Source organism: Pezoporus flaviventris, unplaced genomic scaffold (genome assembly GCF_033815535.1).
Source record: "Pezoporus flaviventris isolate CSIRO_AGI_PZ_B2104156 unplaced genomic scaffold, CSIRO_AGI_Pfla_v1 ptg000188l, whole genome shotgun sequence".
Lineage (NCBI taxonomy): Eukaryota > Metazoa > Chordata > Aves > Psittaciformes > Psittacidae > Pezoporus > Pezoporus flaviventris.
In genome coordinates, this window is record NW_026892736.1 from 2,719,281 (window position 1) to 2,737,740 (window position 18,460).

General features: G+C 51.1%; 1 protein-coding gene across 1 annotated transcript in view; it reads right to left on the reverse strand.

The window, feature by feature from the left end:
* Positions 1-2,411: 2,411 nt before the first annotated feature.
* The window catches only part of DYSF (dysferlin), an 87,793-nt gene continuing 71,744 nt past the window's right edge, over positions 2,412-18,460 (reverse strand). The window contains 5 exon segments of the mRNA XM_061441091.1: positions 2,412-2,702; positions 10,421-10,568; positions 11,014-11,123; positions 11,828-12,006; positions 13,337-13,436. Of these exon segments, the coding sequence (XP_061297075.1) occupies positions 2,664-2,702; positions 10,421-10,568; positions 11,014-11,123; positions 11,828-12,006; positions 13,337-13,436 (576 nt within the window). The 3' untranslated portion in view covers positions 2,412-2,663.

Genomic DNA, 18,460 nt, shown 5'->3' on the forward strand with positions numbered 1-18,460 from the left:
AAATACAAAGGCAGCACAAGCTTCCCATGGCTCCTTCACCCACCCCGCTCGCATGCTCGTGTCTCCTCCCGACTTAAAGGATGCTCCAGGTCACAGATGAGCCTTGTGAGCCACCAAACGTGGTCAACCAGCTCATGGGACGAGTTGTGGGACTCCACATAAATCCTGCACCGTGTCCCAGGCCAGGGCAGCACTCACGAAGAGGGAAGGTGCTGGAATTCCATGCACACAATAAAGCACAGCAGAGAAGAGAAGGTTTCAGAGCATTTCATTTGTAACCACAGTGCATTTTGCATTACTGCATATAAGGCAGAGAGAGGTGATACGAACATCTTTGAGCCATTTCAAACCCTACAACAGAGAGCCATAGGGAATACTTCACCCAGGTCCTGCCTCCTGGCTGGCTTTGGTGGAGAGACATAACCAAGCTACAGAGGGCCCACAGTCTGGCAAAGAGATGGATGTGGCTGTTCAATGCCAATGGGATCAAGTTGGTGTTTCCAGCCTGCTCTTACCCACCACAGTCCCATGGAGTCTTCTTGGCCCTGCGGCCTTGACTGGGAGCACAGAGGATTGCATCGCATTTGGACTATGACCTTTGAAGGTCCCTTCCATCCCAAACTATTCTATTCTATGCAGGGATGTAACCCTTTCATTATCCTTATGGAGTTGGGTCCCCTGGATCCTGCTCTCCCATCATCAATGACCCATTCTGGTTTGTCAGGGGAAAGCTGTTGGGGAATAAAATATGGTTTCTCACTGGGAGAGGCTTGGGGAGGTAACACACAGATGTGTTTTGGTAGGGTTGCTTGTCTCAGCTGGCGTAGAGGGTGGTTGCTGTGATAGGACGGGTGATGAGCATCCAGATATAAGCAGTGTTGTGCATTGGGGCACTCACGTCTTTGGGGCTCTTGGCACCAGGATTTTGTTCCTGAAATAGGATGGGGTCCCAGAGCAATAATGCCAGGGTGGGAAATGTCACAGTCGCTGCAAACCAAAGCAAGGAGTGGAATCATGGGCCTGACCTCCCCCTGTGGATAGGAGAGCAAGGGATGCCCGTGCTCGCCAGCAGAGCTGGTCCTGGTGGGATTGGTGCCAGGATCAACCACACCAAGGTGCCAACACAGGCAACCTTTGTCCTCAGCTCACCAGGCCCTCAGGGGGAAAGCATATGGGAAAGCTCTACCAAGACCTGGTAGCTTGATAGTGGTTAATAAACGGATGGGAATGAGGTTGGGAATGAAGCATGTAACTGCACAACAAAGGGGACACCCTCCCTGGGATGTGCAAGCCCAGCGCCATCCACACCGCTCAAGCTCTTGGGACAGGGATGCTGGATCAGCCAGGCCTCAGCAGCAAGGACAGGTCTCTATAGCTGCACATTGTCCATGGCAGACACCGTGTGCTGGCACGGCTGTGAGCTGCCCCATGCAAGCCGGGTGCTGTTACAGTACTGAGTAACGAGGGATTTAATGCTCGACGCAGGACATCCCAATCCAGCAAAGCAATTAGGCGTGTGCCTGGCTTTTCTCCCTGCCTTCCACTAAGCCCAGGCTTAAGTGCCTCGCTGGAGCAGGGCAGGAGCTGACATTAGCACAGTTTGTCCTGAGAAACTCTGATCCCTCGGGATCACTTCCCACTGCTACTGCTCTCACGTCACGCTGAGCAGCGACAGCTCCAGGGGGCAAATGAAACCAAGGGAGACTCCTCTCATCCTGCAGAAGGATGGGAGGGAAAGACCTCGAGGAAGAAATCCTTCCCTGGGAGGGTGCTGAGGCGCTGGCACAGGGTGCCCAGAGAAGCTGTGGCTGCCCCATCCCTGGCAGTGCTCAAGGCCAGGTTGGACACAGGGGCTTGGAGCAAGCTGCTCCAGTGGAAGGGGTCCCTGGGGCTGGAGGAGCTTTAAGGTCCCTCCCAACCCAAACCATGCCATGATTCCATGATGCCAGCAGAGGTGAGGGATCAGAGGGAAACAAGCCCCAAACCCCATGAGCCAGACTGTGAGGTCCTTCCTGAGCACAGAATTCAAGGGGAGCTCTGATTTAGCGATTCCCATCGGCTCCTGCCTGCGTTTCGTGTCTCAGCCTTTTCCCTGGGCCCTGTATCCACGGTGTTTGCTCTCCCTTTGGAAAGGCAACGTGGCAGCCCAGGCTTTCAGGCCGTGCAGCACATCTTGTCTTCAGTAGGCTTCACACATCCATAAACCAGGCACTACACAGTGCATGGGGAAGGAGAAGAGAAGCGTGCTCAGAGGTTGAGAGGGTCTGGCTTGCACGTGCTGCCCACACCAGCAGCCCGCACCTCCTCTAAGCTCTGTAACACGGCTCCATGCAGGCTGCACGTGAAAAGGCCCTTTTGTCCCCCACCCCCTTCAGTTCTGCTTAACCAAAAACAACCCCAAAGAGAGGACAGACACGGAAGGAAAACAAGAGGCGTTTGAGGGTAGGTATGGTTGGGATGCGCTTCCGAGACGGGTGCTGGGGGTGGGATTCCTCGTGTTGCACCAGCGTCAGTGGGATCTTCATTTGGGCAGCAGCTTAGGGCATGAGTGAAGCTGTTCCTTCTCCACCTCCACCTGCAGATGGGATCCAATGCAGAGCCACGGAGTCCTTCCAGAGCCCCCAGGCAGGCACCGGACCGTCCAGGCTCTTCCCAGCACAGCTTCAGTTGAAAGGCTTCACCAGTTTCATAGCAGCATAGTTCTGCAGGGATGGAAGAACAAGGGAGAGAACTGAGCTGCAGCAGGTACAGCAGGGCGGCTGTGGAGGTTAAAGCATCTTTGGGAGCACAGAAGTGCAGATGGAGCTGCCTTCAGGGCAGGAGTGCTGCCGAGCTCCCAGCCCAGAGACAAGCAAGCAGCAGTGCATTCCTATGAGCAAGGATGGTAAAAAGGGTAATACATGGCAGAAAACAGGTCTTGCCTTCTTCTACCAGAGGCTTCCAGTCACAAGCCCCAAGCAGCAAGCACCAGGAGTCACTCCTGGGGTTTCTTTGCTCCTTCCACAAGTTTTGAAGATAAATTCCCCCCTCTTCATCCCCCCATAAGGAATGTGGCACCTCCCCATCAGCTCCATCCCACTGAGCGCACAGGTGAGGAGACAACACCCAGCTCTTTGCTGTGCTGTTCCTGGTGCCCCTTTGCCTCCAATGTCTCCTTGTGCAGCTCCCCCAAACCCCAAGGTTCTCTATCCAAGCCCTGGCCTCACATCCTTATGGCTCCATCTCCCCACAATCACCCCAAAATGGGTAACCTCATAGAATAGAATCATAGACTGGTTTGTGTTGAAAGGACCTTAAAGCTCCTCCAGCTCCAACCCCTGCCACGGGCACGGACCCCTTCCACTGGAGCAGCTTGCTCCAAGCCCCTGTGTCCAACCTGGCCTTGAGCACTGCCAGGGATGGGGCAGCCACAGCTTCTCTGGGCACCCTGTGCCAGCGCCTCAGCACCCTCCCAGGGAAGAGCTTCTGCCTGAGAGCTCATCTCAGTCTCCCCTCGGGCAGGTTCAAGCCATTCCCCCTGGCCTGCCCCTACAGGCCCTTGTCCAAAGCAAAGATGTTCTCTGCAGGGTGCTGCTTCCCACGAGCCAAATCCTGCACCCAGGATCCCACCAGCTGGGTCGGAACAACAAGAGGATGGTTCTCAATCCCTGCCCCATCCTGGAGCAGTACAGCCCCAGCCCGCAGGTCCATGGACTATCTCCAAAGCAGGCAACCAAGAACAGCAAACCTATTGCTGAACCCTTGCTCTCTGCCTTGCCTGCATCCCTCAGTGCCTCAAGCACCTCCTTCTGCAGCAGCATTGGGTGTGGGGTTTGTTCCTCAGAGCAGGCCCCGCAGCAAGACCTTGCTGTGCCTGTGTTCTGCAATCTACTGTCTCTGTTAGTGCCCAGTGAACGATGGGGCTCATGGAAAATGAGGTGTCGCAGCATTTTAGCCTATGGGACCTGCAATTCCTTCCTTGAGAGGAGATGACAGCCCTGGGATAAAGAATAAGCTGTGTAAACTCTGCTTATCAAGACCACAATGAAATACAAAGCCTCCTGCTTAGGTCATTTGGAAAGAGCTCTATTTGAAGCAGCTCTGATTCAAAGCCCCACAAGCACAACCCAGCCAGTTTGGAAGTCCCTCCTCAGCACACTGAGTTTAATTGGTACAGGATGTTCTAGCACCCTGTCACTTGAAAGCAAAACAGCTTTGGAAACAGCACATCGTGCTTGTTACCCACAAGATCTTTGGAGGAACAGGGGGGAAACAGAAGGGAAAAAGCCCCCAAAACACAACTAAAGTCAAGCCTGACCATAGGCATCTTGATAAATTACAACGTGCAGCAAATGAGGAGGCAGTTTGCCAATGAGGACTTCTAGTAACGCCATAAATCAAGCAAGCAGCGTTAGGGCACTGTACCAGAAGGCATTAAAAAGGCCTCCGGTGACACATAACCTTCAAATTCATTATCCATCCATTTGTATCGCAGAGCCTATCCACCAAAGCACTCCTCGTTGGATGCTGTCACTGGTGGTATAATGGAGGGCAGCAAGTTTGTGTCCAGCTTGGGCTCTGTGTTAACAATGTGCTGAAGGACATGGAACTGTTGGAACAAGTCCAGAGGAGGCCACGAGGATGATCAGGGGCTGGAGCACCTCCTGTATGAAGACAGGCTGAGAAAGTTGGGGCTGTTCAGCCTGGAGAAGAGAAGCTGCGTGGAGACCTCAGAGCAGCTTCCAGTATCTGAAGGGGGCCTATAGGGATGGTGGGGAGGGACTCTTCATTAGGGACTGCAGTGACAGGACAAGGGGTAACGGGTTCAGACTTAAACAGGGGAAGTTTAGATTGGATCTAAGGAGGAAATTCTTTCCTGTGAGGGTGGTGAGGCACTGGAATGGGTTGCCCAGGGAGGTTGTGAATGCTCCATCCCTGGCAGTGTTCAAGGCCAGGTTGGACAGAGCCTTGGGTGCCATGGTTTAGTGTGAGGTGTCCCTGGCCATGGCAGGGGGGTTGGAACTGGATGATCTTAAGGTTCTTTCCAACCCTAATGATTCTATGATTCTATGATTCTATGAAAGCCAAGCAGGATTATCCATCAGCACAGGGCAAGGACTGTCGGTGGAACTGATGGCAATGGAAGCAGGGCTGGGCTTGCAGAACGCAAACAGAGCTTTCAAAGGCAGTAAACACGTGAATGGTGCTGCAAGGCAGAGCTGGCTCCAGCGGGAAGGAGCAGTACCTATCCCTGTGGTCACAGCCACCGACATCCTTACAGTAAGCACTGCTCTGGGGACAAGACTTTGCTGTTGTATTCCCTGCATGTTACAGAGGCAGAAACTGCTCAACGAGGGCAGATTTAGGTGGGATATCAGGACAAGCTCACCCCTGGGAGGGTGCTGAGGCGCTGGCACAGGGTGCCCAGAGAAGCTGTGGCTGCCCCATCCCTGGCAGTGCTCAAGGCCAGGTTGGACACAGGGGCTTGGAGCAAGCTGCTCCAGTGGAAGGGGTCCCTGCCCGTGGCAGGGGTTGGAGCTGGAGGAGCTTTAAGCTCCCTTCAACCCAAACCATTCCATGGTTCCATGATTCCAAACCCAGGAGTTTTACAACCTTTTCTTCTGACCTTGTGCAGCCCAAGGCTTTGACTCAACCATCCCCAGAGCAGAAGGCAAAGCTTTTCTGAGCTATAGCAATGATGGATGAAAGGTCCATCAAATCCATTGGCCCTTCCCAAAAAGCCTGCAGTGCGCCATAAATGAGCACTGCGGAGCAGGAGCATGGGGTGGAATTGGACCATATCTTGGAGGAGGACATTCAATCTCCATCCATGGATGCCTCAAGCAACAATGAATTAACCACAGCCTTCAGCACATTGTTCCAATGGTTCATTAACCTTCATCTGCCAAATTAGCATCCTCTTTCCACTGGAAGAGTTCCCCTCACTTCATCATCCAGCTACTGGAGCTCATTCGACGTTCATCTGTTGGTTAAGGAGTGTTCTGAGCTCCAGTTAAACCTAAGGATAAGGAAATCATATAGGAAATACCCAGGGATCACTGCTCCCAGAGTCCTAGATTGTGTAGACCAGAATGACAGCCACTCTGCAAAGCAGACCAGGAGTAACCTGACACTAAGACTGGGTGGAAGAGCCCAAGTGAAACTATGAGGAACCTCAGAATATCCAATTTTCGTCATTTTTTCCCATTTTTCACAGAAGCAGACAACTTTTTTAACGGGAATTTGCAATACCAAGCAGTTTTCCACCCAAACCCAAAGGTTTTTCCAGTTGGAAATGGCCTCTCAGCCACTCAAGGGAGTTGCTCTGTAAACAGTTGTGCTAATGATGACTGATTTCTTATGGACTTGTGCCTGAGTTTCCCATACCGTTGTACTCCCAGCTCCCCACGGATCCTGATCACCTCCTCTTCCTCCCAAAGCCCTCCCAGACCCTTCCCCACTCCTGCAGGTCTCCCCCTGCTCCTTCTGGATCCCACCAACGCAGCCAATGCACATTCCCTGCCTGGAAAACAACTGCTGCTTGCACAAAGCTCCCCTGGGAAAGAGGCTTTGGGGAGGAGCTGGGATGAGGAATGGGAAGATCTTTATTCCAGCCCATGATCCAGCACACGTACTCCGTGTCCTGAGGACAGCAGAAGCCCAAAGGCACCACATCTTCAGAGGTTTCTAGTTCCATGTAAAGGCTATTTGCGGAATAACCTGGAATACAGCCTTTAGGAAGTACTCCCCTGGGGTGTAAAGCATCTCTTGATGGGTATTTGAGCAAGACCAAGGCATCAGCTCCATCATGCACTGAAAAGCCTGAGCTTTTGAAGGGAATAGGTGGTTTGGAGAACCACAGCAGCCCTTTGCCATTCCGGGTGGAAGCACACAACTTCCAAATGGGACATTTGCTCTTACGCCCTGACCACAAAGCTGGGACTGTGGTTGGAAGCTTTCAGCACTGCATGGGGAATAGGAATGAATAAGAAGAAAATCCCATTTTCATACTAAGAGCCAACGAAAATGCCCTGTGTTTGTGTTCAGGGGAGATCCCATCTGCTTGGGATGGAGGTGACCTATCCAGGGTTAGCTTAGCTGACGGTGTCTTCAGGCAGAGTCCCAACAGGACAAGATTTGGAGCCAGATTTGGGACACAGTGGTCCAAGGAGGAGAGGCTGTAGGCAGGGAGGGATTTGATCTGCAGCAGGGATTCAATCTGCAGCAGGGATTCAATGTACAGCAGGGATTCAATCTGCAACAGGGATTCAATCTGCAGGCAGGGATTCAATGTACAGCAGGGATTCAATGTGCAGCAGGGATTCAATGTACAGCAGGGATTCAATGTACAGCAGGGATTCAATCTGCAGCAGGGATTCAATCTGCAGCAGGGATTCAATGTACAGCAGGGATTCAATCTGCAGCAGGGATTCAATCTGCAGCAGGGATTCAATCTGCAGGCAGGGATTCAATCTGCAACAGGGATTCAATCTGCAGCAGGGATTCAATCTGCAGCAGGGATTCAATCTGCAGCAGGGATTCAATGTGCAACAGGGATTCAATCTGCAGGAAGGGATTCAGTGTGCAGCAGGGATTCAATGTGCAACAGGGATTCAATCTGCAGCAGGGATTCAATCTGCAGCAGGGATTCAATCTGCAGCAGGGATTCAATGTGCAGCAGGGATTCAATCTGCAGCAGGGATTCAATCTGCAGCAGGGATTCAATCTGCAGGCAGGGATTCAATCTGCAGCAGGGATTCAATCTGCAGCAGGGATTCAATCTGCAGCAGGGATTCAATCTGCAGCAGGGATTCAATCTGCAGCAGGGATTCAATCTGCAGCAGGGATTCAATCTGCAGGCAGGGATTCAATCTGCAACAGGGATTCAATCTGCAGCAGGGATTCAATCTGCAGCAGGGATTCAATCTGCAGCAGGGATTCAATCTGCAGGCAGGGATTCAATCTGCAGGCAGGGATTCAATCTGCAGGCAGGGATTCAATGTGCAACAGGGATTCAATCTGCAACAGGGATTCAATGTGCAGGAATGACCGTGGAGGTGCTAGTGAAGGTCCCAACAAGCAGAAAGCTGTGGAAGAGCTCTTCATGCAAGGCCACAGCAAAAAGGGCAATAGAAGCAGGAGAAGAGTAACTCCACTTCTGTATATGCCCCTTAGCATCCCTGTATCCCTGTTCCTTGCCCTCTGCCTGCTCATACTGATGGTCCACGTGTCCTAACAGGATTCCCTTGAGGTTTCCCTCCCATCACCCACCCCTTTGCCAGGATGAGAGGGGCAGGACACACACACAGAACCCTCTACCTGCAGTGTGGGACCTCAAAACTGCACGTAAAGTGGCAGGATTACATCTACAGTGTCAAAAGCAGCGAGGTCCTTACTTTGAACAGGACCTGATGGTGCTCCCACAACACAGATCAGAACAGAAGTGAGGAGGGCTTGGTTTTCCATGCATTTAATCAGGGATGTGACAGCGAGCCCTGCCAAAGGTCAGGATGCCAGGGGCATCCTCATAGCAAACCATCACCAGCGCGACAGCTGAACTTAGCGCCTGATGGAGCAGGAAAGGAACCAAATCTCCAAGTCGATGCAGAACCAGTGACCTCAAAAATCCAGGGGAAGCAGCCAAATAGACATAAACGCAGGGAAATTCCATGAAGCACGGCCTGACTTTGTCAAAACACAACTAAAACCTGACCCGACCAAACTGAAACTGAATACAGCAACAGTGAGCTGGAAAGAGGGACCCTTCCCAAGCGATAATGAGTGTAAATCAGTATGCAGAGTTTGCAAAGTTTTCTCCTCTTGACGTTGGTTTTATATGATCCCACTGGAATGGCTGCAAAGCCACTTGCATCTGCAGGGAAACACTGAGTTCTGGGTCAAAAAGGCTTGGTTTCTGCCACTTGACATGGAGGGAGTCTCTAGGAATGGCTCCAAGCACAGTGCACGCACAATTGTTTCCTCCTTTGTACTCTTTAGCACCTCCAAAACCCATTTCTCCAGTAGAATTACCCCAGCTTTCCCCATGGATACAAGGATACAGAGGTAGGGAAAGCCTTGATCTAATCCCAACCCCTATTTTCTCAATGGGAACAACAGAACATACACGACTTCAGATCATCTGAAAGTGATTATGATGGTGAGCAGAAATTCCACACCTCGCTCTTTGCTTGCACATTGCAAGCGCACAAAGGCATCTGCAAGAGGCAGCCACGTTCTCTCACATGAAGTTATAAAGTACCCCAATGAGCTCCTTTAGATATATATACATATATATATATATACACATAAAGAAATCCTAAACAAGGAGGAGAATTTGTTAAGTGCTGGAAGGAGAGAAACGGGTTGTTTTTCTTATCAGTCTGAGAGGAGGGGAAATGGCATCCAAGAGCCAGCATGAATTATTCCATTGTGGTTGAAACAGAGGAGGATACAAACCCCCATCCATGGCCAAAGTGGAAGGCAAAGGGCTCTGTTATTTATCTATTTCGGTTTGCCAGTTTCAGCAAGGCAAGAAAAAGCCACTTTAGTGATGAATGAGGTGAAAACTCTTCCCCTTGTTTCAGACATTGCATTGGTGCAATGTGCTCCAAGCCTTGAGAGTGAGAGACGGGGTTGCCCCAACATCTACAGACTTTAAGATCTTTAAACCTGCATCTTTAAGCTCTTACAGACCAATGTGGGGTTTGCCACTGCTCAGCCCTGTCAAATGCTCAGTTTCATTCCTAATGCATAATAATAGCAATGAAACCTGAAAATGCAATATCCAAAGGGGCTACAGGAAACCTGCAGAGGGCTTTGGACAAGAGCCTAGAGGGCCAGGCCAAGGGGAACGGCTTGAACCTGCCCAAGGGGAGACTGAGCTGAGCTCTTAGGCAGAAGCTCTTCCCTGGGAGGGTGCTGAGGCGCTGGCACAGGGTGCCCAGAGAAGCTGTGGCTGCCCCATCCCTGGCAGTGCTCAAGGCCAGGTTGGACACAGGGGCTTGGAGCAAGCTGCTCTATGGAAGGGGTCCCTGCCCGTGGCAGGGGGTGGAGCTGGAGGAGCTTTAAGGTCCCTTCAACCCAAACCATCTGGGATTCTATGATTCTAATGAGGAATTTGCTTCATTCTTAACTAGGCTGTGTGTTTGTCAGGGATTTTCCCACCAACCTGCAGCACCTCCACTATCAGCTGCTGGAACCTCATTGAAGACCATCAATTAAACCTCAGCATCGTTACACATGAATTGAAACACGGGCACAAGAGGTTAGCACCTTGCAGTGAGTCTGCAGCAGAGCCCAGAACACAAACTCTCCTTCTGACCCATCACGTTGTCCATCAGAGACCACCATGGCACTTTGCAGCCACCTGCGCTGGGACCATCTCTGTCACCACAGAGCCAACCTTGGTCACCCCCCCTGTCCTCTCCCACCCGTATCGTACCGGGAAGGCGTAGACGAAGATTCCCAGGAAGAGCAGCAAGATGAAGAGCACGATGGCCAGGATAACCACCCACTTGTACCGCCGCCACAGGATGTACTTCAGGGTCTTGTATGGGGAGGTGAACCAGAGGAAGGAGGTTTCTGGGCGCCTGGAACCAAATGAAGTTGAGGTCACTTCCGAGCCTCACAGTGGTTTCACCCTCCTGGACCCCCAACCCCATGAGCATGACCTGTTGTAACGTGCTGGCTGCTCATCCTGCAAACCCACATCCAAGGCCAGGCTGGACACGGGGGCTTGGAGCAAGCTGCTCCAGTGGAAGGGGTCCCTGCCCATGGCAGGGGTTGGAACTGGAGGAGCTTTAAGGTCCCTTCCAACCCAAACCAGTCTGGGATCCCTTTGGGTGGACTATGTCAAATCTCCACTCCCAGCCACCCTGGATGGTCTCAGCTCACAGTCTGAGCATCACCAGCTCAGCATTGGAGCCTACACAGGAGCAAACCCATTGCAGACTCCAAACTGGGAACCCAGGTTTTCAATTGCTCCTTGGGAACTCTGAGCCCTGGTGGTTACTTTTCCATTCAAGCTGCTCTTACTTGGGGTCCTCCAGCTTGGGGTTCATATTCGGCTCATCCCGACCCATGCCAGCCGGCCGCTCCTCGTGCTCTTGTTCTGCCACGATTTCCAAAGTCATTTCCAATTTGCCCTGTGTGGGTTAAACAAAAACCAAACTCATGAATGAAACCAAACCAGGAAGAAAAGGGAGAGGTGAGAAATGACCAAAGTACGATGCAAAACACTCACTGGAGAAAGAAAAACTGCCTTGAGCATAACCCAACCACTACCGACGAGGACCACGAGGAGCCCAGTAAAGCAGATTTCATACAGATCCTCCACTGCTCACTACAACATTCTCAGATGCTCCAGGACATCTCAAATGTCACCAACACCCAAGTTCATGTAACCAAGTCCATGATCTTATGTTGAATGACTGAACTCACTGCCTGGACCCCCTTACCTGCATTGAACACTTGCCAAAGACTTGAACGGGAGCCCAGATACTTGCACTTAAATAGATCAGCTTGCTAGCTGGAACCTTTCCATGCTACATGTCACAACACAATATCATTAAGAACAGACGAGGTACAGAGTCAAATTAGGTGGCAAGTTCCAAAAGCCACAGCAAAAAACCCACAGAAGAAATCATTTCTTCTGATGCGTTTGCACGGTGCAGGACAAGTCCTGGAGAACATCCAAGTGGCAAAAGCTGGTCCAGTCTGTAAAAGGTGCAGCCCATCACTGTGTTTCTTGCCCTGGCCGTGGCATCCTGCACGTGCTTGGCCTGGCTGCATCCCTTTTCAATGCTTTGAGTGAGTGCCCCTAGGAGAACATGTCAAGAGGCCACCTTACCGCCAGGATCTTCTTCTGATCCTGCTCAGCAACACAGGGCCACCATCCCTTGACTGTTTTCTGCTCAAAGAGCGACACAAAGCGGCTTGAAGGCCAGGTGTCATCTACTAGGTCCAAGGAGCACTTCTCAGCAGTCTTGGCAGGTTTGGGCATCCTGTTGAGATCCATCTGAATGGAGCCTGCAAGGAGCAATGTTACTGGGTAGACATCTCGGTGCAACGAGTCCTTAAAATGTGGATTCCTTCCCAAAAGAACTATTCCCTGTGGCACCCTCCTGACCTCAGGGAGCTTGGGAAGATGCCCACATAGCAAGAGGGAGAGAAGGATTAAGTGTGGCTCTATTTCCAAGCATAGGGTTAGTTCTAGCCAGTGCCTATTCCTAGGAATTGAGCACTTGGCATTTCCATGGCAAGCTGGGCTTGTTCAGCCTGGAGAAGAGAAGGTTCCTTAAGGGGAGACCTGAGAGCAGCTCCAGTGCCTGAAGGGGCTGCAGGAAACCTGGAGAGGGGCTTTGGACAAGGGCCTGTAGGGCCAGGCCAAGGGGAATGGCTTGAACCTGCCCGAGGGGAGACTGAGCTGAGCTCTTAGGCAGAAGCTCTTCCCTGTGAGGGTGCTGAGGCCCTGGCACAGGGTGCCCAGAGAAGCTGTGGCTGCCCCATCCCTGGCAGTGCTCAAGGCCAGGTTGGACCCAGGGGCTTGGAGCAAGCTGCTCCAGTGGAAAGGGTCCCTGCCTGTGGGACTGGAGGAACTTTAAGGTCCCTTCAACCCAAACCATTCTGTGGTTCTATGTCAGAGCCAGAATGGGAAACACACCTTGGAGAGGTTATTTCAGTGCTCAGCCCAGGTAATTCACCAAGGACAGGATTTGAAAGGACCGTGATCACTTCCTTCCTCTGTGAAGCCTTTGATGTTTGAAGGATTTCAGTGGCAAAAAGAATGGTAGAACAAGATCCAACCAAAACCCACTCATATTCAGGATCCTGCAGGTTCCACACAGATAATGTGCTGCATGGCTCTATGTTCTTGCTATTAGAGGGGTTTGGTTTCTCCTCTCCTTGACCTAAACCTAGATCTCTTAAGTTTACCAGCACTGAAAGAGGCAAGCGTTGGACTGAGTTGTGTTCATGTCTGAACATCCAGGTCAATGATCCTCAAATCAGGTCAATGGCCTCAGCCCACATACATGTAGCCCTCTTGAGCCCATTTCCGCACACATTCAGACAAGTCATGGAGAATGAGGGTGTTCCTGGAAGGTGATGCCTCTGTTGGATTCAGTGATGCTCTCAACATTATGTCAGCCCAGGAACAAGCCGCTGCAGGCTGAGACTGGAAATCTGCCTAATACAAACCACTTATCATCAGTCCTGAATGCATCCCAACACTGAATCCTCTTCAGGGGCTTAAACTGGTCTTCCACTTACACTTCCTTCATATCCGGAGAGAACTCCATAATTACTTCATCCCTGTCTGCATCAATGGGGATGGAGACAAAAAATTCTCCCAACTTACCCAAATAGTCATCAAAAGAGAACTTGTCGTTGTCCCAGATCTGGAAGATGAGCTGTGGTGGAATCTTGTTTTCTGTCTTGTCCAAGCTCCAGAAGTGCTCCTAAAATCACACCAGACAAGAAAACAAGGACAAACAAAAGGCTCATAAATAGAAGTGGGCAGAGCCCGGTTATTCCCATCCCACAGCAGTAGAAGTCCTGTGGGATAATGCTCTCATGTGTCCTGCTATGTTTCTGCAGGGCCAGAGCCACACGGGGGGACAAGGCGGGGGGCTCTGGCCAGTTCTTGGACAAGGCTGCTCAGTGGAAAACCCAAGATGCTTCTGGAGGTGAGTGGGCATCAATTTGTGCCTTAATATAGTGACAATACTTGGGCAAACAGGCACCATGAGCTTGCAAATAGGAGTTTTCAGAGTGAGAGCATCGTATCAGATAAGGGTGACTCTAAGGTAAAGACAGCAATGGGTGTTGAGTGATAACGCTGCCCAACTTCACCTTCCTCTGGGAAATATAGGAAGAACACTCAAATTAGCACTTGTAGTAAGCAATTCAAACACATCCCTTCCCCTCCTGCCCATCTCTCAGCCCAGCTCTGCCAGCCAGAGCCCTACACAAGTCCGGATCCATCTCTGGTGTGATCACTGTCAGGTCTGTTGTAAGTGGTTTGTGCACAGTTGGCCAACTCCAGCCCAACAAACACCTCTACTACTTGTAGTACCTGTGGTTCCAAGTTTAGCTACTAAACATGAATACATAACAAAAGAGAGCAAGGCTTTCAAGGCCAGGTTGGACACAGGGGCTTGGAGCAAGCTGCTCTAGTGGAAGGGGTCCCTGCCCGTGGCAGGGGTTGGAGCTGGATGTGCTTTAAGCTTCCTTCCAACCCAAACCATTCCATGGTCCTATGGTTCCTCAGTGCTCAAATGACTTTGTTCATCTTTTCTGCACATCCCCCAGGTTTTCACCCTCAGGACAGGTGAATGCTGGAGCTGGACATGACATCCCAGTTAATCTGCTGTTAGCATTACCTGGGTGCTGCCAAGCTACACACACTTGTTATAGTTCCTACCACATCTAAGTTCAAGAAAGGAGCGATTCAGAGCACAGGAGAGTCATGACTCTGGTGCAACGGATGAAGCAGTGGCACTGTGACACCTGATTTCAGTCCTCACCCTGTGAGATCTGTCACTGTCTCTATATCCTTCTCATTCCTGTTAAATGGGCAATTGTTTGTCTATCATCCCTGCCACCAGAGCTGCTGTGGCAGCCCATGGAAAGGTTTTGGAGCAGCTCCACGAGCCTATTGGCAAAGCACCTCGAATGCAAATTACACCATGAGCATCCCCTCTGATTGTCATCATTGACCTGGCCCTTGCGCAGTGCAGGAGCCATCACACATCCATCCCTTCTGCAACCCTGCCACAGTACTAAGGAATTATTATTATATAGGAATTATTATAATATATTATCATTATATATGAAGAATTCTTATTCTTTAGTAGTAGTAGTAGTATTAACTGCTTGGGAGACAGCATCCATGTGGGAGTTCAGCAATGGGATGAGGTAGCGTTTTCTGCTTCCTGGGATGGAGATGATTTACAAAGCACCCATGAGAAGTCTGCAACTGCAGTGGCCAGGTTACTACAGTGAGTAGGTGAACAGCAAAGCAGATGCTCTGCCTTCGGGACGGTCACACCAACATCCCTCAAAAGCCAGTTAGGGGGGATTAAAAGTTAAACGTGGATTTAAATCAGATGTATCTCAAAAGGAAGGTTTGAATCCCATCACTGTGACCATGATCTTGTGCTCCCATCATTGTAACCTAGGGTGGATTCGTGTCACTGCCCCAGAACTTGCTATTTCTGTGGCTGCAGGCAGTGATATTTCCCACCAGGATCTAACACCACTTTGGGATGCCACAAGATGCCTTAGAGTTAGGGCCTAAGGGGTGTGAGGACAGAAGGAGAGAGTCACAGAAAGCCAAGGTCTTGTTATTCCTGGCTCAAGCCAAGGCTTGCAAAGAGGAGGCAGAGGCACGACCCGTGTGTCCTGGCACAGCTCAGAGGTGTGCCCTGTGCCCCATGGGTCCTGCCACATGGCACCATCATAAATGGAGCAGGTTTCATTAAACCCAGGAAATGCAGCATTATCCACCACACATTTGGAGCTCCATAAATTCACCAAGGTGGCTGCAGGACCCGGACTCATTCTATAGTCAATAAAAACCAGGGGGGGAAAGACTGGGTCACACTCCATAGGAACATAAATACCCAGGCAGAGAGACTGTGGGAACTTAAAGCCCATTGAGGCTGTGGGCACTTAAAGCCTCTTGAGACTGGGTTCACTTGAAGAGATCGCTCTGGGTGGCTGTATTTCAGTCCAGCTCCATTCCCTGCCCTGCTCTGGGACAACGTGCCAGCATTCTTGCAACAGAGCGTTTTATTTATGCATTTTAGCTACAGAAAGAAAATCAAGTCAATGGAAACTTCCATCTCTCCCCCTCTGCCCATTGCAGTGCATTAGAGTGTGTGTTTATGCAAAGAGGGGGGGAGATTTCCCAGGTAATAAGTCATTCTAAATTAAAAGTGCTTAAACGAGAAAGAGCTTGTGGTGATGGCTGGGTCCTGCACTGCAGAAGGGTTGCTAGTCATCCAGAGGAGAAAAACCCTGGAACCTTGTGCCAGGTTGATGATCCTACCACGGGTTATCATTGAATCCCAGCCTGGTTTGGGTTGGAAGGGACCTTAAAGCTCCTCCAGTCCGAAACCCCTGCCATAGGCCTTGAACACCGCAACGGATGGAGCAGGATGGGGCTTGGAGCAACCTGCTCTAGTGGAAGGGGTCCCTGCCCATGGCAGGGGTTGGAGCTGGAGGAGCTTTAAGGTCCCTTCAACTCAAACCATTCCACGTGACTATGAAGGACATGCCCGCACTCCAAGCAAACAAACCCCATACCTTGGCCAAGGAGATGCTCACTGCATCCCCTGGCTTCCCCAGCACCGCTGCTACCCCTGGAGCAACAACCCCTTAGCTGGGGACTCCCTGGCTGATGAAGGATGACTCAGGCAGGATTCGGCCCTTTCCAGGTGGCAACGTGGAACTTGTTGGCCTTCCCTGTGGAAAACCCCTGTGCATGTGGTTTGGCTGGTGGTGAAGTTCCCTCCTCGGAGGCCCGGGGAGCTGGGGACCAGGCAGAGCTGGAAGGGCAGGCAGGGAAGGAGGAATTCGATGCTGAGCTAAGTTTATGGGTCCGTTTCAGGCAGTGAAAGTGGCCTAAGGATTAAATCCACCTACAAGAGTTCGCTGTAAAAACAGCCCAGGGCAAGGAATTAATTTCCCAGCCTTTAGCAGAGAATGGGAAGGACAGGGCTTGAGTTATTGTTTGGGGGTTTGCTTTGCAGGGCTGGGGGGAGAGGGGAGGCTGGTGGGTATTTTATGGGTGTGAATAATGCAGCAGGGGAGGCAGGGAAGAAACAAGCTCACAGCACCAGGATGTGCTGACAGCACCTCATTTCCTCTGGAATGCCATGGAATACAAAAGTAAGGAGGAACTTGGAGGTGGGGAGACCCCACCGTGTTCACATCCAAGGAAGCTGGTCCCATCCCATGGGCATGTGGGAGAGCATAAGGTCCCTCATCCCACAGCAGCTGGGGAGCCCAAACCATACAGGAGACCCCCTTCATAGGATGGCCAAGAAGAGCTTCTTATCCTGCCAGAGCCAGGACAATCCTGCAGGGCCATTCCTTCGAACTGTTGAGAAACTGCTCCTCTGACCCTCATCCCGTTGGGATACTTCATGTACTCATTACAAGCAGACAGCCCATAGCACTCATTATTGCACTCCTACTGCACTAACTCATCTCTTTGACCTCCCTGTGGTTGTTAACTCCAACAATGGCATCACAGGTCTCATGGCACTTGGCTTTCTGCATCCTCCCATCATCAGGATGGCAGATCCCAAGTGTTCAGCACATGCTGAACATCCAGGCACATTGGCAATAGCTACAGAAAGACTCCAGGCATCATCACAACTCAGTGTGAAATACCCATAATATTCACCTTGGGGCACACAGTCTCATTTCAGCCCCTAGAATCACTCACTGCAATGCTATTTTCTCAGCCTCCCATGCCTTCCTTCTGGCAGTTTATCAGGCTTTGCCAGGAACATAGAATCATGGAATGGTTTGGGCTGGAAGGGACCTTAAAGCTCCTCCAGTTCCAACCCCTGCCATGGGCAGGGACCCCTTCCACTGGAGCAGCTTGCTCCAAGCCCCTGTGTCCAACCTGGCCTTGAGCACTGCCAGGGATGGGGCAGCCACATCTCCTCTGGGCAATCCCATTGCCAAGCAGGAAGCTCCAGGCTCCCAGTCCTGGCCAGTTTATGACCCACGCTGTTGCACCTTCAGCTCTAGACAGAGCCAGGCTTTGCTCACCCCTTTCCATACATCCGTTGGAAAGCAACGTTCACAGCAGTAGCTCCTGCCTGAATATCAGAGGCTGCTGGTGCATCCCAGCTCACAACTGCTGCCCCTGTCCTACTACAGAAGGCATAGTCTGCTTGCTGCAGTGCCATTAAAATACAGAGTAGGTGACAGCCGTGTCCAACTCTGCCTTCCTCTGGAAAAAAAAAACACTCAAAGCCCATTCAAAATACTGCATTTTGGGTAAAAGAGGAAGCAAAGGAACACTTTGTGTTTCACTTTGCTTTCTGGTGTCACCAAGGAAAACAGGGATAAAGGACAGGGCACAGGAGAGGGAGAAGTCCAGCACTGAAAGACAATAACCTTTTCTTTTTGCTTTCTGACCCCAAAGAGAACGAATATTTCAATCTAATGAAATATGAACTGTTTCTAACAAAAAAATCAGTGCTTAATACTCAAGATTTCAAACTAAAAGCAACCGGAGCACAGAGATTGCCTCGTCCACCCCGGCCCGCTGCAGCTCAGAACTGTCAGCACCAGGAAGATGTCAGGACACTGGAAGGACTCTGCAGACAGGGTAACCAGGATAGATGGAAGCAGATGGAGCTGGGAAAGCCTCAGTGCCAGGAAGGGGGGGATTTATTCTCCACTCAGCAGCAGAACAAAACAAGCTCTGAGTTACAGCTCCTTGTCTTCCCTCATTAAA